We start from the raw sequence: 25,280 nt of genomic DNA, 5'->3' as shown, positions 1-25,280 counted from the left end.
CAGATAGTTTTAAGATGATAGCTGATCACGCTAATGGCTTCAAAACTTTGCGTTTTCGTAAATTGTTGCTCATTTTTCTGTATTTGTGTATCTGTAATTTTTTTGTAGTCCTATCGTGTGTCTCAGTTTCAACAACTACAGATCTTCTGAGAACTTAAAAAAGTGTATTCAAAAATCTATTTGCTCTTAAGTTTTTTAAAATATTTGACTAAAAAAACCGATAGATTTTTGGAATTCACCTTTTTTTGTGGGCTGGTTATCTAGTTCCTTCGTGGACCAGTACCATCTACTTTGTAATTCAGGAAGCATAATTTTTGTACTACCGGTTTTTTCCTGTTGTGTTTTGATTTTGAAACTGTGTGCTTTTAAAATGAGGCATTTGCTACAAATTTTTATCGGTTTTTTTTCTCAATTGTATTGTCTCGTAGTCTTAACAATGGCAGGTATCAGGAACTCTCTAATCCGGCATGGCATTGTATAATTCATTTATAAGTTTGGTTTTATAACACTTTTTTAAAGCAAACATCTATTTTTGTATATCTCTTATCTCTTCATTTGTATGACAATTATGCAAAAAAAATTGGATGAGCGGGGTCAAAACATATTGTGCAAAGGCACATTACCGAGCATCTTTATTTCAGGGTAATGTTGCCCTAGTTGGGCAGTTATATCATTGTAGTTGCTTTTTTATATTCTACTACTTTCCATGATTTTCAATTTTTTTTGCAAATTTAGCCGTTCAACGTTTTTCAAATATGATTCAATTTCCCATCAATATAATCTTTATCATCACTGGGATTAGGTAATTTTACCGCGGTAATCTTTAACGTCGTCAAACTTGCATTTTTTTCTTAATCATTCAACCCGTGAGTGAATTATGAAAATATTTTGTTCTCCACTTCATTTGTGTCCATGCTGAAATTTGACTCAGTTAATTTTTTACAACGCCTTTTACAACTTTAAACGCCTTGTTATGTCATGCAAAATTTTGAACTTCGTTGCAAAACATCGCGCATATATCTCAATGTTTTCTGGTCAAGTAACATGGTAGCATCTTGATAGGGTTAACCGTATGTCTTTATGTTTCTTATGACGGTGAGCAACTGTACTTTTACAGTGAAAGGATATTTGTTAGTAAATATCGGCCTTAGTCAACAACATGGTGGCATTTACAAATTTGTAATTGGAAAACAATGCGCATCATTTATGATGAAATAAAAAAAATTAAAAATGTGCGCCTGTATGAGAATTTTTAACGCAATTTTGTTTTTATCGTAATTGAGATTTGTTTCCACATAAATTCTATGACCAAACTCTGGTCGTGGGTTTTCAGTCATAGTCTAGGTATAATACAACAAATTCCTATTAAAACTTTGCAAATACACAAATACAATAATCATAATGTATTTTGGCAGTTGCTGTTAAAATTAAATGACTTTATCCTGAAAAATATTATATGTCTAACCAAAAGCCAGTAGATCTGGCATTTCGTATTTGATTGCCTGTAGCAGCAGGTATACTCCATAGGGTGCCCAGGTGATGACAAATGCAATGAAGATTGTCACCAAACAGATCAGCAGCTGTTTTTGTTCCTTTTCCCGCTTTTTGCTTCCAGAGGCAATGGAGGAACCTGTAACAATGTGGGTTAGCGAAACCGTAACAGAACTTCAACCCTGGCTATTATATCCTGGAAAATTCTGACAGCTCTTGCAGGGTTATAAATTTATGCATCTTTGATTGTTTGGTTGCAATCTATGTTATATAGTAACCTCTCTCGTAGGAATCTTGAATTAAGACCTTCTTCAACATACTACAAGATTCCTAAAAGATATGCCTAAAAAGATAAATCAGTGGTTGGAAAACTTTTTTGCTTCACGTATTCGAAAAGGCAGAAGAAATGTATTTTGTCTCTTTCTTGAGATATTTTTTCGGTTCCTTATGTTTCTTGTACCTTGAAATTCTAATTAGTTTGCGAGGTAAATAATAATGCTCGTTCAATTTAAAAGCATTAGGTACGTCCAGGTTCTAACTAAAACAACTATAGTCAATTGATTGGCCCATTGTCAGCTTTTTTACCCCATTTTCCTTGGTTCCATGATGGCTAATTACTTTGCTGATTAGCTGTCGTTCCATTCGTGGTTGATAACACGGGTCAAAAGAATTCAATAAGTTGAATTTTAAATTAAAATTAGAACTGAAAATATAAAAAAATAGCTCGTATTTATAGCAGTCATCTATGCGAAAATATGCAGAAAAAATTTAGACTAGCTAAAAATAATTTACTTCATTGACATGTGAATAGATCTTAGTTCCGAATCCCGGAAGTGATTTTCTATTTTTATCAACAATTCATGAGAATCACATATGGCCTAGGTACAATCCAGGCCATCAGTTGGAGGTCAGTGGATGTTAAAATCAGTTTCCTGTTGGTGAGAGAATTGACTTCTGACATATGATTGATAGGTCAATAAAATAATCATAGCGCCAAAACAAAATTAGAACTAAGCTTAGTTTAGTGGACATTACTTATTGACAAAGCAAAAAAATTCGTCAGGTAAGTTCTTCTTTTGTTCCTTAAACTTTAATAAAGAAAACTTCTAAGTTCCTTGATGTTCCTTTGAAACCATCACATCTTCCCTCCTCTTTTAAGCAAATTTGTGGGTATAGGTTCTCCAAATCTGTCTGGTTGTTTTCTGTCTCTTGTTGATGTTACTGAAGGCTCTGGTGGTTCGGGTTGTTGGTGCTCTGCAGCTGATGTGACTGCAGAAGCTTCATCCTGATGTAAAGGTCCCACATCTGTGTTCTGAAGTTGTGGTTCTGATTGAGATATGGTCTCCTCTACTGCTAGTTCGGTTTTCACAATGTCCTTTTCTAGTCTCGCAATTAGGTTGTCGCTCACTAGAATAGTCCGTGTCGAGTTTTTGGGCTGTATTAAAGATGTGTTCAAGACCTTTCTGATGAGGTAGGTAACAGGAACTGTTTTTTTCTTTTCATTGGCCTTGAATAGAATAGGTTCGCACAAGTCGAGATCTGCTATTGCTGGTAGTCTCACTCTGCGTCCCAACAGGAGTTCAACTGGAGTTTTGCTCTTCGTCTTTGAAGTGTTGCGATGTGTCATCAATGCCCTTTGCAGGAATGCTCCAAATGACACATTAAGATTGGGACTCCGTGCTTGAGGTGCCCGCTTCACTGTCTGAACTGCTCTTTCAGCTTGTCCCTTACCTCTTGGATGATAGACGGTTGATTCCATTTTCTTGTGATTCCACTGTTTAAAGTCGCCACTTGCAAATTCAGGACTATTTTCTGATACTAAAGTTTTGGTACTCCGAATCTTGCAAAGATTTGACTAAGATACTTTAACTGTTTCTGATGTTATATTTCCCGCGGAGAAAGCTTCTATCAAGTCAAAACCCGCGTCAACAGTTACTAAGATATTGACTTGGTTCTTAACATAACCCCAGTACATGTGGAACCGTTCCCAAACGTCGGCTTGTGGCCACGTATAGACTGTTTTTCCCAGGCTAGGCCTGTTCATTTGACTATTCTTACAATTACTAACAAAATGTTGAACGTCTTGGGTAATGCCAGGCCACCATGCTATCTTTTTGACTATTGCCTCAGTTGCATTCTTCCCAGGATGTGTCTCATGCGCACTTGCCAAAACCAAGCGTCGTAGTTTGGGTTGAATGCAAGGAACAACACCTCTGAAGATGATTCCTTTGTGTATGGTCAGTGCATCTTTGTGTTGTTCGAATCCCTTTTCTGCTTCTGGACATTGTTTCCAAATGCCACCTTTGATTCGTTTCATTATGCTCTGGACGAGTCTGTTTGTTCCAAGTTCACTTTTGATTTCTGCTTGGGTCACCAAATCAGTCTGAGCGAAGCAGATGTTATTGGTTGCGAAGCACACTCGATCGTTGTCGGATTCTTTTCGTCAAAATCCATTCTGCTCAAAGATTCTGCATGGGGTATCTGCTCCCCTGGTGTGTATTTCAACTGTTAGTTGGAACCCATTAGAATTATTGCCCATCTTGTGATTCTGGATGATGCTGTCTTCGGGATCTCCTCGTCTGGTGCAAAGAGAAAATTGAGTGGTTTGTGGTCCGTCTGTAGGGTAAGTCGTCTTCCAAGAAAAATTGCTTCATTTTTGTGACCCCAAAACTTAATTACCAAGGCATCCCGCTCTATATTCGAGTAGTTTTGCTCCGCTGGAGTCAACTTTCTTGATACATATATGACTGGATGTCCTTCTTGCAAAAGAACCCCGCCAATGGCTTTTTCAGAGGCGTCGGTAGTAACTGTTGCTTCTTTTTTTAAACTATATGGCTGTACAAGTGGGTTAGTACTTAATTCTTTTTTTTATGTCATCAAAGGCTTTTTATTGCATTTTGCCTCATGAGAAATTTTGTCCTATTTCTCATGTTATTTTAGGCAGGAATCATTCTTCCCTAAAAAATTGCTAGCCCAACAAACGATTCGATTTGTTTGATGTCAGTTGGTGCTTTTGCATTTTTTATTTTCCCAACACGTTTGGGATCTGGTGCTATTCCCTCCTTTGAAATGGAGTATCCTAAGAAACTAACGCTATCGACTGGTTTTGAGTTAGACTTTTTCTCATTAATAGTAAATTTTTTTCACGTAGTCGACTTTTGACAGCAAGCATTCTCTTGTCGAACTGCTCCTTGGTAATTCCATACACCAACACATCGTCTTGAAAAATCACAACACCTTTGATTCCTTTGCGTGTGTATTCGATGCAATTCTGGAAGATTGAAGAAGAGTGTTTCAATCCCTGAGGTAGTTGGCACATCTTGAACAGTCCGTGAGATGTGTTGATTGTGCATATATCTTTTGCCTCTTCGTCAAGTTCAATTTGATAGTAGGCACCTGCGAGGTTAATTTTGCCAAAGTATGAGGCCCCATGTAGGTTGTGGAAGATCGTCTCCATGTCTGGTATTGGGTAGTCCTCATCCATTACCTTGCAATTGATATGCACTTTCAAGTCCACGCAGAGTCTCAATTCTCCACTCTTCTTTCTCTGCCGCGCCACTGGAGATGCATTAAGGACTCCTCCTGGCTGTATCGGTTCTGACAATCTGTTCCAGTTTCTCTGTGACCTTGTCTTGAAGTGATGGAGGTATTTTTCTGGCTTAGCAGAACATTGGCTGTGATCCTGGTATCAGCTTCACATGAGCTTTGTAACCCCTTTACAGTAGGTAGGTAATCGGTTGTGATGTTGTTCACACCGTACGTGGGTAGAAAGTTCCTACCAAGTAGTCCAAATTCATTATCAGACTGCACAACTGATAGTGAGCCTGCTTCCGTTCCACTCAACGTCACAAGTAAGTGAACCCAGAAGCGTTAATTGATGACCATCATAAGCTTTCAGATGTCTTATCTCACCATCCAATTGAGGTTTACCAAGCTCAGTCCATATTTTTAATGATATCACTGTGCTATCTGCACCTTTGTCTACCTGCATTTATACTTTACAGTTATTTTTTGAGATATATTCCCATGTTGCAGACATGCTAAAAAATTGTTCCTTAGTATAAAACAATCCCATCTCCGATGCTGGAGATGCTTTTTGTGAGGAATTGTTTCCATCGTCGCAAAAGTTATTTTGTTTATTCTAATTAACTTAATTTAGTTGGGGTTTGCTTCTAGAATTTTTTGAGAAATGTCCCACCTTTTCACAGGTGTTGCTTTTTTCACTTAGTGCTGGACAAGGTCTACTAGAATGTGGCTTACCTCCACACCTAACGCGCATATTGTTGCTTTTATTAGCCGTAAATTTTTCATTTGGCTTTCGAAAGGCCTTTTTGAACTTGAACCCAACTTCTTCTTTCACAGTAAAAGGCATATTATCTGATGAAGAACTTGCAAAAGCCATTGCTTGACTTCTTAAATATAAGTTCTCGGTCATTTGAGTAATCGACATTGTTGGTTTTGCCTCGTTTAGTAGTCTAAGTTTTGCTTCAGGGTCCTCCAGACCTGAGATAAATTTTATTTTTATCAACTCTTCTGCGGGTTTGGCCGCTGTTTTAAGTTTTCGAAGTCACCATGGCGTGCTTCTTCTCTAAGACGTGCTAGGGAATCGTCTTCTGACTCCCCTACACCTTGTATTACGGACAGAAATTCAGCTCTTTCTGCCGTTACTACTCTCTCTTTAGGAGAAATATAAGTTTGAATCGCCAATCTGATGTCTTTATACGGAGTGTCTAATAATCTTCTAGGACTAATTAGGCTCCTAAGTTCAATAATTGCATCTTGCCCGCACATAATAAAATGAGATTGGTTAACTGTAGGTCCTGAACAGTACCATCAGTGTTAATTTTGCCCTCTTTTTTCTCTGCTCGACATTTCGCCACAAAAGACAAAATCCAACCAGTAGCTGATTCTGCATTCTGTAGATCCAAAATCTTTCTGTCTGTAGTTGGTCTGAACACCATTGTCGTGGTCGATAACACGGTTCAAAAGAACTCAATAAGTTGAATTTTAGAATAAAATTGGAACTGAAAATATACAAAAAATAACTCTTATTTATAGTAGTTATCTATGCAAAAATATATAGAGAAAAATTAGTTTAGCTTAAAATATTTTACTTGATTGACATGTGAATAGATCTTATTTCCGAAACCCGGAGGTGATTTTCTATTTCATGAGAATCACTCCTCTATGGCCAAAGTTCATCAGGTAAATTCTTCTTTTGTTCTTTCAAACTTTAATAAAGAGAACTTCTAAGTTTCTTGATGTTTCTTTGAAACCATCACATTTCCCCTCATTTGAATCAGGTTAAGAACAAAAACAGGGATCAATTTGGTACTTGTTCACAGACCTGATTGGATTGTGTGTTATGTTAGGTGAACTGATTTTTGGTGCTCTTTTTAATGAATCTTCAATCAATGTTCTGAACGAAAGCGTTTTTATTTAATTTTTTGCCGGTGTTTGCGGCAAATATGAAGTTCAAAAACCGGGTTTCTGTAGAATTTTGCACCAAAATAATTTTTTTTCTTGAAGTTCATTAATTAATGGTCTGCAAGTTTAGCCGACGCTACAAATTTTTTTCATAACTTTTGTGATACATGTTTTTTCTAATAATTTGTCTTTAGGCAAGTCCTTAGTGTTCAAAATTTTTCGCTACTTCTATATTTTTACAATTAAAATCTTCTTTTTCTTGTTTCTAATTTGGTAACTGAAGTATATTTGGTTCAGACTCAAGCAATCAATTAAACTTTAGCTACGCAATTTCTATTGTTGTCCAATTTTTCTTACGACAGTCCTGTTTTATTTTGTTCTTTTAAGTCGAGCTTGAAAGCGGCCACTGTTTTGGAAGAATATGTACTGTTGAGTGCCTTTTTACAGGTCAGAGCGATTGATTTACAATAGCCTGCGCTGTTATCCTGTAATTGCGCCAATTCGAGAGAATATGAGCGTCGCCGGTTAGCTCACATGCTAAAAGAATGAAATGAAAACTTTAGTTTTGAAAACCACAAAATCCAATCAGTTGATAAAGGATATAATAAACGAGAAGTCTGGGAGGCCTAGTAGGGTGGTGGTATTATATGCACCCCAACCACTGCAGAAGAAGTGACTGGCCAATGCAAAATTCTCAGAGCTGTGCATATGCCAGACATCATATATTCGTTCTGAATATGATCACGGAATTGTTAACTTGTGTGGTGTCCACAGTCATGACGTGCGTTCTCACTCTACAGTTGATAAAAACTGATTTTCAGACAAGAACACTGGGTGTTTTGAGATATTGAAAATCGGACCGACTTTATTCAAAAGCATTATGGATATCAAATCCAATTGAATGGCTTAGTGACAAAAAATTACCAAAGATTAGTTTTGAAATTGAAATCCAGTTGCCAATGAAAACTTTTAACCGTGTAACAGCATTACAAAAAATTTTACAGGAGCAAAAAATATATACATGAGACATACGATAAGCATGTGCGGACCAGGAAACTGGAGTTTGAAATGGCGAAAAATTTTTGCATACATTTTAAAGCAACTAACCCGAATAAACCAAAAGGACACAGCATTTCAAATGGATGCAACTTTACCACACTTTAGAAATTCATTTCTATTTTTTACGGGAGGAACCAATACACATTCCTAGATTATAGTAATTTGGTGTTCTCATGGAGACAGATTTTCATTTTGTTGTTTTCATTGTTATGTGCCGTGACTATAATCACCAGGAAAGCTGAGCAACAGTCAGATAGGAACGCAATATACCGCACAAAAACATTTTGCCAAAATACAATGCTAGATGCAGTAAAGGTACAAAGAAAAAGTAAGTGAAGTAAACGTAGGCTGTACAATAGCAAAAAAGATATTTTAGGGCAAAATTGTAAAAAAAAACAGAGCCACAGTAACCTTTATTCAGTTTACCATGTGCAACCTGTTTTAGCGATCTCAATTAAACTTTCTTTGTTAAAAATTAAAAATTCAATTATAACATAATTTGATAGAATTATACTTTTCACAACCAGTTGCTGAGATTTGCTAAATAATAATGATATTTAAATTAGAAAAAAACATGTCAATTGTTTCAGATGAATATTATTCCCCTGAACGTTATCAACCCTGCCACTTGATAGTTATTATCATCTTTGCTTTATAACAAAGGTTTTAAATATTGTCCATACCTGAATATTCAATTAGCGGAAGTGGTGCTCTACATTGAAAAAGTACGAAAAGCAACTCAAAAAAAACTCAGGTCAATTTCTTTTTTCCCTTGATTGACAAAATGTTTGAGAAACTGATTGTCAACGATCTTCCCTTCTTCCAGGAGATGCATGAATTCTTGAACTCAAAACAAGCCAAACCAATATAATATCATGTTTGGTTTTTATAGCCTAAAGTGCACTTCCTTTTTGGCCGATGCCTAAGGAATACAGTTATCAGACATAAGAAGAAAGAACTCAAAGTAATGAGGACTAGAATAGAATGGCATTGCCAATCTGCCAGCATACATTATCGAGGTGTTGATTCCCGTGACGATTGAGTCTCATTAAATCCATCTTTGGCCACATAGCAGAGTGTGTGTTACCTAGACCAAAGATGTAGTGTAGCCACTCTTTATCAAACTAAATGGGCGTTGGCTATTTCTGTGACTGTCAATATATCTGTTTATGTCTGACCTGACACAATGTTTTCTACAACTTGATCCTCAATTCAGATGCTACACACTGTACACACTGTTCTCTCTCCAACTACTTGTCGTCTTTCAGTCATGTAGTGTAAAAATTATAGTGCAGTGTAAAGAGCCCTCAAATCCCATCTGCATTAATCCTGCGTTCGCTGACTACTGGCAAGGCGATTCAAATTGATTAGAATTCAAAAAACATTTAGTTTATTTAGAGCCTGGTTAATTTAGTACAAACGCGACAAAATTCATCTACTGGTTTTGATTTTGCTTTTGTTACTTTTGTGACTTTTGAATCAAACTAGCGCGTTTCTGCTCATTTAAAACATTGCCAAAAGCGAAACATAACTACAACAACGCTGATTTAAAAAGTCTCAAGAAATAACATTCCACCCTTCATTGAAATGAGTTAATCGATGCTCTGTTTCAACGCTTCATCTTAGGGTCTCACCTGAAGTGATTAGTATCAAAATTTCATGGAAATCTGAGCGATATTTGTTTCCGCTTCGAGATGGCTTGTTCAGAGCACAATCCCAAGCTTAACCACTCAGCTAACTACCGCTAACTGAGCTGGAAGTAGTTAACCTGAGTTGTCTTTTTTAGGTGGCTGTCACCGTGTGTCTACTGAGTTACTAAAACTTCTTCACAAAATTTTCTTCTCAGAATCGCACTTCCACGTTTCCCATTGTTTTTGTTTTAGTTTCATCTTCCTTTTGCCGGGAGCCCTACTTATTTAGCCATTGGGCCCTTAGAAGTCCGAATCTCAAGCCAAGACGATCAGACTATTGGTACCAAGACCAATTGAAATCCAGTTCATTGAGGTGTGGAGTCCCGACAGTCTCAAGTCTCCTAAAATTCATCTTTCGGGACATAGCCGAGCATGTGCTGTCTTGACCCAACATGTAGTGTAGCAAGCCACTTGTTTGTCATTTTAGATTCACAATCACAGTTGCAACACCACTTGGCGATGTTAGGTCTGTGACTTGTCAGTACATCTGTTTTCACTAGACTTTTCCCAGTATTTCATTTCTGTAGGTTCTCATATCAGATATGGATTGGACTTAGGAACAGTGTTTTCTCTTCCACAACTCAAAATCTTCAATTCAACAGTGTAACAATCAGCCCAACATCTCTCGCATCTCAATCCTACTAACCCTACATTCGTTCCCTAATAGCAAAGAAAAAACAAGTAGGTTCAAGTTCATTACAAATTACAAGAGAATTTGATCGGAATCTAACCTAAATCAGTAAAAATTAATCAAAATTGTCTCAATTTTAATTGGTTACTTTGGTGACTTTCGAGTCACAAAGACCTTCTTTTCCTCAATGGAGACATTTCCAACAGGCAGAGGTAGACAACAAAAGACTGCAAAGCCATTTCTTGACAGGTCGCCGTCAACTGCCGCATTTCATCCCTTCTTCCAAAAGCCCTAATTGACGCTTTGCCTCAACTGCTTCATATCAAGCTCTTGCCTGCACTGATGGATACTGGACTGGCAATTAATACAAAGAACAGTTTGCTTTGAGTACGAGGTGCCTTGTTAAGGGCACATTCCTCGGACTATTTGTTTTGTGAACTTCCACCAATTGAGCTGGTAGTAGTTATCTAGGCTCACCACGTGGAAGTTACGGATAACGTCCACAAATTTGACTTTAAATTCTCCTCTGAGGCTGTTTGTCTCAGTAGAGTACCTCCGTGACTCAATTATTTTTGTTAAAACTTCTGACACTGGGAAAATTAAGACTATCGACCAGCTCCAAAAACTGCTCAGGTCATTTAAAGCGAACAAAACACAATTCTTTTCAATGAAATAAACACTTTAAAAACCAAATGCTTTTTAGAGCATGGTGTACAAGATAATTAATTCTGGAGTCAAGCCTACAGCAGCCAGAGTCATTGCTTGCAATTAAATTGAGCTTCGACAGAGAGGAAACTAATTTTGTGGATGTAAAACTTAATTTGCAAAAAAATGCTTTCAAAAAATTGTTTTCAATTAAGACAGTATCTACTTAAAACTTGGTAGCATTAGCTGATTTATATATTAATCGTCCCGAGAGGAAAAAAATCGTTAAAAACCGATTGATTCTATAAATTCAAAAACGGTTTTCACTAAGATAACACTCATTAACCTGTATGAAGCTAAAGCTTTTGTTCAGCCACTTTCATTATACGATAGGCTAGTTTGTAGTTCAATGGGCAGAAAAGAGATCTGAAACTGATATGGTTTTGCAATTATATCCTGAGGGCTATTATTTTGCTACGAAAATCCGCTTTTAAAATCAAAATTGGTTTCAAATTCTTAAGAACTGAAAAACGGCACTTTTGCTTGATATAATTTAATGACGAAAATTAAACGGTGGAATCTTTCGATTATTGCAATAACTATGTGTGAAAGTTTTTAATCAAAATTTTTAAAAAACAAAAACAAATGTAGATTGGCAGATCAGTTTCCGAATTCTTTTTAGTAGGACTAAAAAGTTCCTGTAGGTTTTTCTCACTTTTTCAAATTTGATTTACAAGAAAAATTTCCCTACACGTTCCTGCTTAAATGGGTATCTCTTCAACGCTGTATGTACTTATTTCATGTGCAATTTGTACAGCGTTTGAAAATTCAAATCTAATCTGATTTAAGATGAATCAAGATTTGGGGAGCTTGTAAGATTTACTGCACAGTAGTTTTAAAAATTTGAAAGAACTTTGAAGGCAAACTGGTATCATCATGCATTCACTTTCAAGGTTGACTGCATTTTTTTCTCATTCATCAATCACTAGGGGTCCATTTGTCGTCTTGAAATAATGTTCCAAGTTAAATTGAAAAGGTTAACTACATTTTCTGCAAAGAGCTTGAAATTAAGATTAATATTTTCGGAAAGGATGCTGATGAAGGAGGCAGAGTCGGATTAAGAATTCTAAGTTTTAATTAGAGCATACTGTTTTAATCGGATTCACTGAAATTGTTTAGTTGATCCATCAAGGAATAAGAATGGGATTATTTTTTTGCAATTAAAATCAGTATATGTAACATTACTTTTCGATGCCAGCTTCCAAATATTGTAGTAGCAAAATGTAATCACACACACTGGAAACACAATAGCTCCACCTGTCACCAAAATCGTATTGAAGAACTTGTTCACATCGATGAAGCATCTCAGATATAATTTGTTGAAGGGGTGGCTTCCCAGACCGAGTATTTTCATGTTAGGCAAATCGATTAGCAGCACACAGATGACTAGACATACGATTGAGAGGACTGTTCCCTGTTTTGAGAACATAGTGGAGTAGAGGTCATTCTTGCACACGAACACAAACCTGCAATAAAGATTATATCATTTTGTTGAGATTTAATCCACGAAAGAGGTACGAATTTGAGGTCCAGACTGAAATGATCTTTGACCATAGACAAGTCCCAAATGTGCCAGCGCTCCATTTTTCCCCCAGACTATATAATTTGAGCGGGTGTGCTCTCGAAGTTTTCCAGAATTGAGAGGTGGCTTTGGTTTGGGACCTCAACCAGGGCTAACATCTGCTCGTGGCTCGCAAATGTTTTGGAACCCCTCATTTTTAGAACTTGTGCCTTACCATGGAAAATATTTTTATAAACGTATTGGGGCACGTCTGCTTGAGGGTTGCAAATAATATGCAATCATTATGCACGGGGCCTAATCGAAAACGATGCCAGATTTCTTTACGCTGCAAGAAAGCCCAATTGTTTTGCTGAGAATCTTTAAACTATATCTCACCTGTTGATTGCGATGAACATCATAGCCCAGATACTACCCACACAGCCTACCATGCAAATGATGCCAGATACTTCGCACAGAATTGGGTTGTTAGGTAGGAAAGTGTCCCCATATATGGTACCAAGCAGTACAAATACATTCATAGTCATCACTCCCAAATCGAACACAGCCAATACGACAATGAACACGTGATGCAGTTCACGAAGGTGTTTTGTAAAGATCACAGACGCCATTACTGAAAAAGAATTAATCTCTTACAAAACAATGTCCCGAGTGAAAAACAAAATAACTGCTGTCAACATGTCCATAAAACGACCTTTCGAGAGCATCTGCGAAGTAACAGTTTCAAATCTGTGCACGAAGGTAAAGCATTTATAGGAAGTTCCATCGAACGTTTTATCACCCAGGTTTACACCTCGAATTATGAAAAAGCCAATAAAGTCTAGTGGGGGTGGGGGGTCGAAATAGACAAAAATTATAGAGTCGAGCACTCTCTTACAATCAAGCAAAACTATTTTTTTTTGGGTTGGGAAATGACCCCAGATTATATATTATTAAGAAATTGGAAAACTGCCATAGGACTTAAAATTTTTTTGCGGATTGTAAGATAAAGCAGTTATAGAAGTTGGCCTATATTAACACATGAGTTGATTGAATTAAAATATGTAGTTCAATTGTAGTTGTCTCCCTCCCATTAGCTGTGATAAAAACTGAAGTTATTCAATTGTTTTCTTTTCCAAATTTAAGCATTATCAATTTAATTTAAAAAATGCTTATTTTTGATAGATTGGTGGTTCTTCTAAATCGCGAAAGATGAAACAGTATGCATGCTGACTACTTTATAAGCAATAGCGAATGTAAATTTTGTGATGTAGAAATGCAGACTCATGAAAAGACAATTGCTCGGTTCACGACTTGACAAAAACTTGCACTAATTTTTCAATTCATTTTTTCGAGTCAAACAAAAACTGGGCAGATCATTCGAGTCGAAGTTAAGTCCAGCGTGGTTAAGTTGAGTTCATTAAAAGTCAATTTATTGTCAATTATCAAATTTGGATCGAGCTAAAATCCAGAAGAAAAATTAAATGTCAAGTTCAAGTCCAGATGCCCAAAATTGGGTGGAGGTATAGTCCAGATACAAAAAATTGGGTCGATCGAGGTAAATTCAAAAAGCAATAAATTGGGTCAAGCTAAAGTCGAGCTGACAGTTAAAGTCGTGCTAAGGGGCAATTTGGGTCGAGCATGGTCTTTTCACATCCGTTTTGGGGTAAAATTTTTTTCTGAAAATGAACGCAGTTTTTACTGGTGATAGAAGCCTTTAATTTGTGTTATCATTTTTTTTTACAAAATAGATCATTTCTAACAAGCAAATGGGAAAATGGATATGATTGATTGTTGCAGCTATCTGCAAAATAATTTTGCAACATAAAAATGTTTTACATTACAATTGAAGTAACACTGATTCAAGGAGGATACTGTTTCAAAAGACAAATATTGGGAAGTATCAAACCTACGATAATGAGCTACAAAAGCGCGGAACAGGATTGGTCGTTGCGAGGCAATGTCTTTCGAAAAAAATGTTTCTTATTTGATTTAACAAACAAAAGCAAGACAAATTCGGGTAGATGGAAATAGAACTATGATTATTTCTCCGACACACAAAGCTAAAGAACACAAGGTAATTTATACACACTGAGTAACAAAAAAAATTTCAATTTCAAACAATGATGAGAAAAATGAACGAACTAAATTAATAATTAAAACTTTGCATCCAACTTTTTTAAAAGTTTTAGCCTAATTTTTTTCTACGAAATCAAAAATCCGCACTGAACACGCTCGCTAAGTAATTAATATAAATGAGATGTGGCTCACAAATAGTTTTTGGAACTCAAAATCTACTCCGAGAGCTTATTTGTGATCAATTCAACGTCTTCAAAAACAGTTATGTTAAATTAACGACCAACTTTTTTGACGGTTATGACTCTAAGTTAGCCTTTAGAAGTGCATTTAGGTTAGTTTTTTATCTTCAATTTTCAATTTTAGGAATATTGAAAATTGATTTCGTCTCCATTTAGGAAAAATATAGATAAACAAAGCTGTAGACACCATTTTAAAAAAAATATGCAATATTTTCTAACTATCGAATGCTGAATTTCATGGCAATTTCTGCAATAGAAATTAGATTCAGAATTGTCAATGTTGGTGCTTTGAAACTGAAAAATTTTAAAGAAAAAGTGATAAACGTTGGCGTATACAAAAAAATATGACTGAGATTTTAAAATATCACGCCTCTTTTAGTCAATTTTTGGGCCAATTAAGGGACAACAAACTTAAACTAAATTAATTCTAAATAAATTAAACATTTTTATTTTCAAGAATAATTCATAAAACAAAATTAAGCAATTTTCAATAAAAAATGTCTTTAAATTAAAGTTTGCATCTTTTTCTTGATATTTGTTACCCAAAAGATATTAGCTTCGATTTGCCAACTTATCTAAAAGCTTTCAACTTTAGCAATAAAATCCAATTTTAGCTACACAAATTGAAAAAAAACGTTGCCTGACTAAAATTGGCTTTAAGGAAAGTGAGCTTAAATTGAATCTGACGTGGTTATTGCAAAAATTTCTTTGACACAATTGCATCATTTTTCCACCACATTTATTGAACATTTAACTCTGCTTTCTTAAACTCAAATTCACATTCAATCAAGTTTACCTTACCTAAGAAGTTGCCTGGAATTCCCAACAAAAGGGAGATTAGAAGCCAAGTAATCATCACAATCCTCAACTTTTTCGATCTGTCCATAGTTAGTTCATGCAGTGGTTGAACCCAGTCATCCTGAAAACAAAAATAACAACATCGATCTAGGTTTGTCTCTAAAATAGGAATTTTATTGTCTGTTTTAACGCACCAAAAATGTGCTGATTCTGGAACCACTAAATAAAAAAAATGAACAACTTTTATCGGTGGCAAACAAGCGCATTTTTATCGCTCAAAACAAATTTTTTTCTTATTAAGTCAATTCACCGAAATAGAAACGTGAAGTAGGTTTCCCCAAAACCACCAAGGTGAAAAAATTACAGTGAAACAGTTTTGCCCAGTTTTTAATTTTTAATCTAGGTTTTCAAATTTATGTTTTAGTCGAAATTTGACTTTTTTGTTTATAAACTATATCTACTCTCAATTCTTTGTTCATGGAAGTTGCTTTTTAAGAGAAATTAAATGCTCCAAAACTCCTTTTTTATATTTTTGTCGAGCCAATTTTATGGCTGCAAGAAGTACCTTGGAAGTCAAAGATAATGAGCTTTAGATTAATCCGTTTGTGTATTAACTGGCAGAAACACCTGAATTAGATTTTTCGTTTACAGATTTTTGAAAGAAAAAGGATTTTTGATTGGAATTTGGTTTACTTTCCAAGAGTTGTACTGATGAAATTGACTATTACCGATGATAAATCAGTTTATTAGTTTTTTGACAAATTTTTATCATTTTTTCAAAATGTTTGCTGCTGTTTTTCTTCTCAGCAACCGTAGCTTAGTTTTTGAAATATGCAAGAAAAATTTTTAATTTCAGGAACTTTGATTCAATTGAGGACTAAAATACTGTTCTGAGTACACTTGTTCAAATATGTTTTTTACAAAATTATATCTGGACAAAAATATCAACCGTTGCAGTTTTAATTGAACTACTGCTTGCAAAACTACAAAAACTAAATGGCGATGAAGCGCAAAATGTTCTGACAAAAAATTATTGTTTTGTGTGTTGATATAATTCACATATAAAGATAAAAAAATTAATAGTACAACAGACTATCAATAGAAAGAACAAAATATGAAACATTTCAATTGCAAATGCATGATAGCTCAAATCACCAAAAGCAGCTCGTTTAATTTGACAAAAAAAATTTTCCAAATTCAAAAATTATAAAAAGAAAAATTTTACAGAACAATAAAGTCTGAGTTGAGGATCTTTTGACAATTTCGGATGCAATTTTTTGTCAAGTTCAATACAAAGTAAGTCTTGTCATTATTAAAAGTTTTTTCTTTTCAGAATTTTGATTGTGTCAAAACATATAATACTCAAAAGATTTGTAATTTGACTTTTGAACTAGGCCGGGAAACCCATTTATATAAACTAACAAACTTTTTGAAACAAAAGTTTCGAAAGATTACACGGCTTAAAAAATGTTTTTTGTTTTATTACATTTAATTCCATCCAACTCTTCCATCAAAATTCGCAGCATTAAATGAATATTGAGGTTTTATCATCAAAAAATGAATTTTAACCCTTGAATGTTTTCTCTACTAGGTATTTGCTGTAGCGTATCATACAAGAACTTACAGTAGAGTCCCAGAAGAAAACCAATCTGAAAAAAATTTCATTCAAACAATTTTGCCCAGCGTTTCTTAATCTTGTTTTCTAACTTAAATTTTAGTCGAACTTTATCTCTCTTTTGTTTAAAAAGTGTATTTACTACCAAATTTTTGTCCATTGAAATTGTTCTTTAAATTAAAAAAAAATTGAATGCTCAAAAGCTCCCTTTTTTTCTTTGTGACAAGATAATTTTATGCTTCCAGAAGTCCTGCGGAAGTCAAAGTTAATTAGCTTTAGAATAATCTGTTTGTGTGTAGAGGCACGTATTAAAACAATTGGCCAAAAATTAATTGTTGGTGAATTATATTTTTTGTTTAAAGCTAAATTTTCGGTGTTGAGTTTTGAAATAAATAAGGACTTTTGATAAGATTTTCGATCATTTTCCAAGAGATGTAATGATGAAATCAACTACTATGGTTGATAGCCCATTATATTAGTGTTTTTTTAAACTAATTTTTTGTTCAACTTTCCATAAAAGTTTTTCGTTGGTTTTTTTCAGCAACCGTTGTTTGGTTTCTGAATGATATAGGAAACGTCTTTAATTTGTGGAGAATTGATTCAATTGAGAACTACAATACTGTTTTGAGGTCTCTTTTCAGATGTGGGCAAACAAATGTCGTGTGCAGTTTGACATTAAGTGACACTTTCAAAATTATATGACGATGACACGCAAAGTCTTGAGATAAATAAAAAAAATTGTTGTTTTGTGTAGATATATTTCTGAAATTTAATAGTAGAACAGGCTGTCAATAGAAGGAACAAAATATGACATTCTCCTGTTCCAAATGCATGATAGCTCAAACCATCAAATGCAGCTCAGTTAATTTGGTATAACTTTGTTCGAATTTTAGAAACCATGAAAAGAAATATTCTAAAAATTAGCAACGTCAGAGTTGAGAAGTTTTTGGCTAATTCGGATATACTTCTGTGTCAACTTCAATACAGGATAAACCCTATTTATACGCCTTAAAGAGGTTTTTTCGTTATTCAATAGCAATTATTTCCATCAATCTGTTCCATCAATATTCGCAGCGTTTATTGAATATTGAAGTTTTATCATCAAAAAATATATTTTGACCTTTAATTGTTTTCGATATTTTTAGTTACACGAATTTTTGAAGAAATCCAGAAAAAAATTAAAAGTTGGACAATGTTATAATCTACATCGCGATTTTTTAAAGCTCACAATTGCGATGAAACTTTTGTTTAAATTTAAAACTCCTCAATATTCGATGACGCTTCGAAGAATATATGTATTAATTATACTAGAAGGAGATAATTGCAACTGATATTCGTTCAGAATGGCGAAAAATATTCTACTGCAAACAATTGTCATCAATTCTTAGAAGAATTATATTTCAAACATGTCTTGATCAAAAATTAGATCTATGTCTTATTCTTAACACAATTTTAAGTTAAATGTTTCAAGGTTACATTTTTATGTTTGATCAGTGTTTGCGAAACTTACTATAAAGTCCAGTTCTGTAAGTTGAGCAGTTATATTTGCCATCTTATGTTTGGATCAGAATATAGTTGCACCAGTTAATATGAATCAACACTTATCACTCAAAATAATGTGTGACCTTTTCTCACAGAATTAGATTTCAAAACGAAGAGATTTTAAGAATACAAAATAGGCCCCGCCAAAGTCTCTTTGAAGCATAGATAACAAAAGACATCAGATAATAAAGTGCATTTTTGTCATTGCTTGAAGGTGGTCCGTTATCAAAGGCTGCTAATATTTTTAATCAACCACTCACCAAGTCACAACACTCAAAGCTTACTTTTGACAATTTAAGCAAAACATCTGAACAAATTCATTCTCAATTAAAAGCCTATATTTAAAAAGAATCATATAAAAGATTTATTAGAATCTTAACAGAAAAGTGGATATTCAATGCAATTGAACTTTGACGAAAACTTTGAACCCGTGAAAAATTCCTCACTCGAAAACTGCCCCTTTATTGTTCAACAGCGGTCAAAATTAACCCAATGAACTTTCAGCTGAAGATATAGTGCTTTTGTTTAAGAAAGATTGTTTTTGTGCAATTGTTGATTAAACATTTTTGGGGACTTTTTTGCGGGGGTGAGACATTTTTGGAGACTATTGCCCTTTTGACGAGCAACTTAGGCAGAAATTGATCAAGCTCGTTAAATTTCTAACTAGTATTAAGCCCATTTTGGCCAACAATAATGAAAGACGTAACCGTTTTTGTAGTAATTTGATTGGAACCTCAACGGAAGTAAAAATGCGATCAAATTAACCACATAAAATTGCAAGAAATGATAGCAAATTCATGGAAATTTTCTGGATTTAAGTCTCGCAGTACTTCAGCGCAAAAACAGCATAATTCAGTTGTGAAACTCAAAATCAGTTCAAAAACATTGCGTATCAAGTGTATTTTAGTTTTCCTTATGCACAGTATATCTTCACTATAGTTCAGTTGAGGTCATTGAGTTCGCCCAGGCTATGTTTAATACTTCATGTCTGAAGATTTATTTGTGAACAAAAATTATGTCTGACTAAAGTAATAATTTGGTAGCTTATAACTGTCAATTACTATAATAGTATGCAGTTTTTATACTTAAGCTAACTTGTAGGTAAAACTTCTAGATAACCCCATTAGCGTAGAGGTTATGACGTGCTACTCAAATTCGAAGTTACTGGTAGAAAACCGGCAGTTCGAATAGCAGAAGGAAGCAAGCCTAATACAAGAGAGTAAACCCATTTCATTAAACCAGGCAGTTCGAATACCCGGCAGTTCGAATACCAGAAAAAAAAACAAGTGTATTACATGGGAGTAAACCCATTTCCTTAAAACTGCCAATAAAGATAAATTTGCCAAACTGAAAGTGTTCCAAAATCTTACACCTAAAATATGATTGTATCAGAGTGTATCGTTGGCATTTTTTCTACGAGATCAAGTTTCGAAGCCCTGAAGCACTTGATTACTATCATTTTAAAGAGTTGGATGTCAACTTCACAATTTTAATCACAATTCTCAAATCGTTATCTTGGAGCCTATAATCGCATTTACCCCAAACGTCTATAATCTTGTCAACTTATTAATATAACAGAATATTTTTTTCATCTCTAGATATTCAGGCAAGATAATTTGATAAAAAGGCAGATCTTGCTTGGAAGTTGATGTTTCTGTAAAATTTTATGCCTTCTGTTAGGTTAAAACGGAAGTAATTTAAGATGTAGACAAGAAGTTGACAAGATTATGACAAGGTTATGTTCATTGTAATACTAAAGTCAGATAATTTTTGTAATAGCAAAAAAAAGTGGGATTTAGTGAATAGATTTGTTTAAAAATTCGTAAAGAATCTTTTTAAAAAGTTTTTGGAGAAGTTTGCTAACTATTTTAATGGGTATAAAAAATGCTGTTGGTTGGGCAATTATTCAAGAAACTTAAACATTAGCTAATGCCTAGAGCTGAAAAATTTGATAGTCTTAATTGTTATGCGGATAAAAACATCATCAGCTCGTTGTAAATGGATTCAGCCGTGTTTGTGTTTTGCGGTTTAAAAAGCTAAATCTCTCACCACGCTTTATGTTGTAAAACAAACAGTTCAATTAAAATAATTTCTCTTGAACCGTTTTCTTGTTTTTCAATGCTCCTTGCTTGAGGCTTTTGAGGTTTTATTACCTTTTACTTTTGAGGTTACTACTTATTTTTTGAGGTTTTTGACGTTCAAATCTCGAAAAAATTCTTTTAAAAATTTTTTTTCAAGTGAAACTCAAAAAAAATTAATTGTTGAAATAGCCGAAGCAATGGATTTGGAAATTTCTCAATTTAGAGTTATTTTTCACATTCCGACCGTTTTCCGAGAGTGTTTATTATTTACATGAAACAGAAGACTACAACTGATTTTTAAGATGACCAATTAATTGTAAAAATGAATAGGTGGCAGGGAGAAAATTGTGTGATCGTGAGAGTTTTGGAACCTTCTGCATCAATTTTGAAGGTAATATACATACAATCTAGCTAAACACAAAAACCCATGCTTCCAAATGCGAAATTCTTGTGCATTATACAAAGTCACTTGGATTGTGGAGAGGACAATCCAACTACTGTATGAAAAACGTGATTGCATTGGCAGGCTAAACTCAGCGAAATAATTCATACTAATAACAATTGAACTGGCCTGAAGAAATTTTTAAAAAAATCATGAAGCCATAGTCAAAATGTTCAAGAACCTGTTGTGTTAAAATCAAAGCAATTTTGTGGGGATGAGAAAAGATCAGCGCCTACAGATATTTTTTGTGGTAAAATACTAATAAGAGGTAACTAAATGAATTGCTAGTAAAAACAAAATTACATTAATTTTAAAGAAGCAAATCCTAAAGGAGATGACCTTGTGAATGAAAACTCAGAGAGCAATTGGTTGTATGGACACCTCAGTAGATATCAGTAAAACGAAAAGATTTCGGTCTCGCAAATTTATTTTCGTATTCAGAAAACACAAACGTTTTCCTATTAAGATGAGAACTCTTGTAATTAATCTTAATAAAGAAACTCTCGCGAGGCTGAATATTCAGTTATAACAAAACTGAATTACCTATAATTACTCCCATAAACATTATGTTTCTAAATGTTCCCTAAAGTTGGTCCTCACATAATAAAAACGGAGGCTCCGGAAGAAATGAACGAACCATATGTGTTTTTTACTGTACAAAAATTCAAAGGTAGTTTAGTGGAACTAAGGTAGTTCAGTAATTTGGTAGTTCAGTAATTCAAAGGTAGTTCAATAATTTGGCAACTGAATCTAAGCGCTGAGAAGAGAGCCCGCGTTTTGACGCTGAAACTTTACTTTAAAGAGATCCCAATTTGCAGATAGAACCCAACTGATATATTCTGAGTTCAGTATTTTAATTTTTTGAATTATTCAACTATTAGCAGAAGTTTTTAAAGGCTTTTTCTAAATATTTGTCAGAAGAAACTTTCTAATATATCATTCTTAACAATGAATTGGATGTCGCTTAATGCAATTTTTTTGTGTATCATTTAGATAAACTTGTAGGTGAATAAAAAAACTGATATTGATCCTAAGATTGGTGATCTTTTCATTGCAAACCGATTTGGTAGACAATTCTTCTTAGTTTGTATTTTAGAGACATATAATCTCCTTTGTAACAACGGAGCGTGCACGGACCAGGGACAAAACGATTTGCCTAAAAGTGTCGCAACATTTGAAAGGGGATGCAAAAATGGACCTTTGACTTAATTAATTCGTTGTCAATGTTCCATCGTGTTTTCAGTTCCAATATCAGCAGGCTAGAATTCAAAGTACTCAGGAGGAAAAGCTTTGTTTTTTTTTGCATCGTAATCTAGTAATGAGTGCCCTCAGTTTCAAAAGTTTTAATAAAATTATTTTAATTGAAGCGCTCTTTCCCAGCCTTAAATTGCTTTCTTTACATTTTCAACCTCTAATTTTCAATGATCAGTCAAAATGAATTCTTCCCTGAGGTTAGCATTGAATCGTTTTATGTTTTTGAAAAGATTATTTCAACCAACTAAGGAGCCTCATGTCTTCTGATTTTGACCCCCTTCCCCTGGGTTTAAACTGGTGCACAAACCATTTCCTATGATTAAACAAACTGTGAGTTCGGATAATCGTTCTAGCAAAATTTTTGAAATCTTCCAGAAGTTCATGATTAGAAACTAAGAACAGCAGCGAATCAGAAGTTAATTTGAAACATACGGAACCCGGTGACTATATAACTTAACAACATCAGTTTTCAGGGTGGCAGTCCTCCCTAGATTCATTAATCTTTTCGATAACTATATCTGAATTTATTTTGACTAGTGTAGACCATTTTTGATGATTCAATGATATTGAATGAATTTGACAAATTGAGAAACTTAAAAAAAATAAAAAGTGGGAAGCGTCTCAGATATTTTGAGTTTAATAGAATCAAAATATTCAGGAGCCACGTTACACCAGATATTCGAATACCGAGTTGGTAACGGCAATTTTTCTTAAATCTAATGAATCCCCGAGCAATAGCTCAAAACATTTTTCGACACTGCATCTAATGAGTTAACTTTACTGCAATTTGAGAATGCGTTTTCTTCAGCATTGCAAAAGAAATCACACGTCCTAATCTTAAAAAATTTTGAATTCCTTAGTTTAGCTTGATAACCTTTTTAGAAATGAACTTTTTATATCGCAACTTATTTCATATTCATTGAAGTTGTTTAATTTTTTGCTATAATTTTGTTCTCATTCAGTTTGTTCGTAGAGCAGCGTTTATCGTTTCTCTGATTCCTATGGATACTTTTTATATTCATAAATTTTTTTGTATAAAATTGATTGCATTTTTATTAAAAACATTGTGAGAGATTTCTTGTGAAGATATACAAATAACTTCTACAACAAACAAAATTGCAACTGAAAATATTGTTAACACTAACGTCACTTTTACAATATCACTCGGTTATCGGGTCTTCTTTCTTCTTCAAAACTGTATCTAATTTTCTTGTAGTTTGTTGCCAATTTCTAGCACGTATTCATTTTTTCACTGAGTGAGGTATTGAGGGAAGAAAAAGTCCACCAAATATGAGAGAACTGTAGTCAATTTATTAAAAACAGTTTGTTAAACAAATTAATAAATGTTACAAAAGATAAGTTGTTGCTTTCAGCCAGAGGTTTAATTCAATCAAAATATTTTTAAGATAGTTTGTAATTTCATGTTTTTCGAATTAATAGCAGGCGTGGTAAAATTGTATGTGGAAATGACGTTTTGTTGCCTTTATTCTTTTGTAAAAAGCGAATAGAGATCTTTTTGTTACATCTTATTTTTGCTGCCTGCCTATGCATTGTACAGAAAAATAATTCATCAACAAAAATTTTTTCTAACCTTTGACAATTTTAAAATGGCAATAATGGGCGCGATCAACAATCTCTCTTCAGTTCTCTGATTTTTTTTAAATTGCGAATAGGGGTTTCCTCTTGCTTCATAAATTAATTTTTTTTTGAGTTCTGATATTGTTGTCTTCATGCCAAAAAATAAACATTTTTTCAGCTGTCATCACTTTTTTGGTTGTGAACTAATTTTAAGTAGATAGGAAACTAATTATGTTGTTTGCTTACACAAAACATAACACTTTCAATCTTTTACGATTGTTTAGTTGACTACGCAGTTTATACAGTAAAGCCCCATTAGTTATTCTAGTAACCACGCCCTCAACCGACTTGTCTCTTTTTCTGCTTTTGATATGAAGGTCTTGATTTTGAAAAACAAAACATGTGCTACATTATTTTGTGTGTAATCGTACTTAATACTGCCGATAATTTTCTAGGAGTCAGAACAGGTAGTTTTGCCAAGAATACTTTTTGAGAGAATTTATTATCGATAGTGGCGACCTTCAGTAATGACTTAAAAAGTCCCCTTACCTAGTCGACATTAACCTAATCGTTCAGTTAGACTACCAGTTTTTAAAAATTTATTTTTTCCACTTTGTCATTTTTTTGTAAAGCTTCGTCTTGCTCTTTCTGGTAGCGGATGCCCTACCCCCATTTTTCCCCCTATGATTTTGTTCTTCTGATAATGAAATGGCTACCTCGCCGACAGTATCCTCCAATTGGTCTTACTCTCAGTGGTTATTGTTTACTCTACCTTAATGTTTCCTGTACCTGCGGAAATTAATGAAAGTTACAGGACTTAAAAGCTATTTGTCGTTTTTCCTAAATTTGTCCACATATTTTCTTCAAAGCTATGTTGCACCGATTTCTGAAATCATTTGAATGCTCATTTTAAGTGATAAAAATTTTTGAGCAGCATGATAGTGACCTCTTGTTCTACGTTGAGCAATTTTTCCAAGCCACAATTTTTTTAACGGTAAAGTTTTTTTGTTATAAGATTTGCTCACAAGTTGCTATTCGAGATTCGTGATTATCAATCAGCGTGATACCAGAGAATAAACTATATTTTCACTCAAAATGACATTTAAAACCAATTTCATTACTACAAAAATAAGTTTTTTAAACACATTTA

At 34.2% G+C, this 25,280-nt stretch overlaps 1 protein-coding gene across 1 annotated transcript; it reads right to left on the bottom strand.

Moving 5' to 3' along the window:
• Positions 1–1,431: 1,431 nt before the first annotated feature.
• LOC142346181 (melatonin receptor type 1B-B-like) lies at positions 1,432–18,807 on the bottom strand. The gene is made up of 5 exons (XM_075398691.1): positions 18,744–18,807; positions 15,622–15,739; positions 12,902–13,136; positions 12,190–12,470; positions 1,432–1,630 (listed from the first exon to the last, which is right to left on the bottom strand). The coding sequence occupies exons 1-5, from the start codon at positions 18,783–18,785 to the stop codon at positions 1,461–1,463; spliced, it is 846 nt and encodes a 281-aa protein (XP_075254806.1). The 5' UTR covers positions 18,786–18,807; the 3' UTR covers positions 1,432–1,460.
• Between the last annotated feature and the right edge of the window lie 6,473 nt (positions 18,808–25,280).

The sequence above is a fragment of the Convolutriloba macropyga genome, chromosome 9 (assembly GCF_964194025.1).
Source record: "Convolutriloba macropyga chromosome 9, txConMacr16.3, whole genome shotgun sequence".
NCBI lineage: Eukaryota > Metazoa > Xenacoelomorpha > Acoela > Convolutidae > Convolutriloba > Convolutriloba macropyga.
This window is presented reverse-complemented; position numbering and strand designations above follow the sequence as displayed.

Bases quoted from the DNA above. Each gene is read 5' to 3' on its own strand.
- LOC142346181 (XM_075398691.1), bottom strand. From the start codon at position 18,785: ATGGCAAATATAACTGCTCAACTTACAGAACTGGACTTTATA. The intron at 15,740-18,743 runs GTAAGTTTCGCA...TTTTGTTTTCAG, and splicing joins TTACAGAACTGGACTTTATA to GATGACTGGGTTCAACCACT. The intron at 13,137-15,621 runs GTAAGGTAAACT...ATTCTTTTTCAG, and splicing joins AATTCCAGGCAACTTCTTAG to TAATGGCGTCTGTGATCTTT.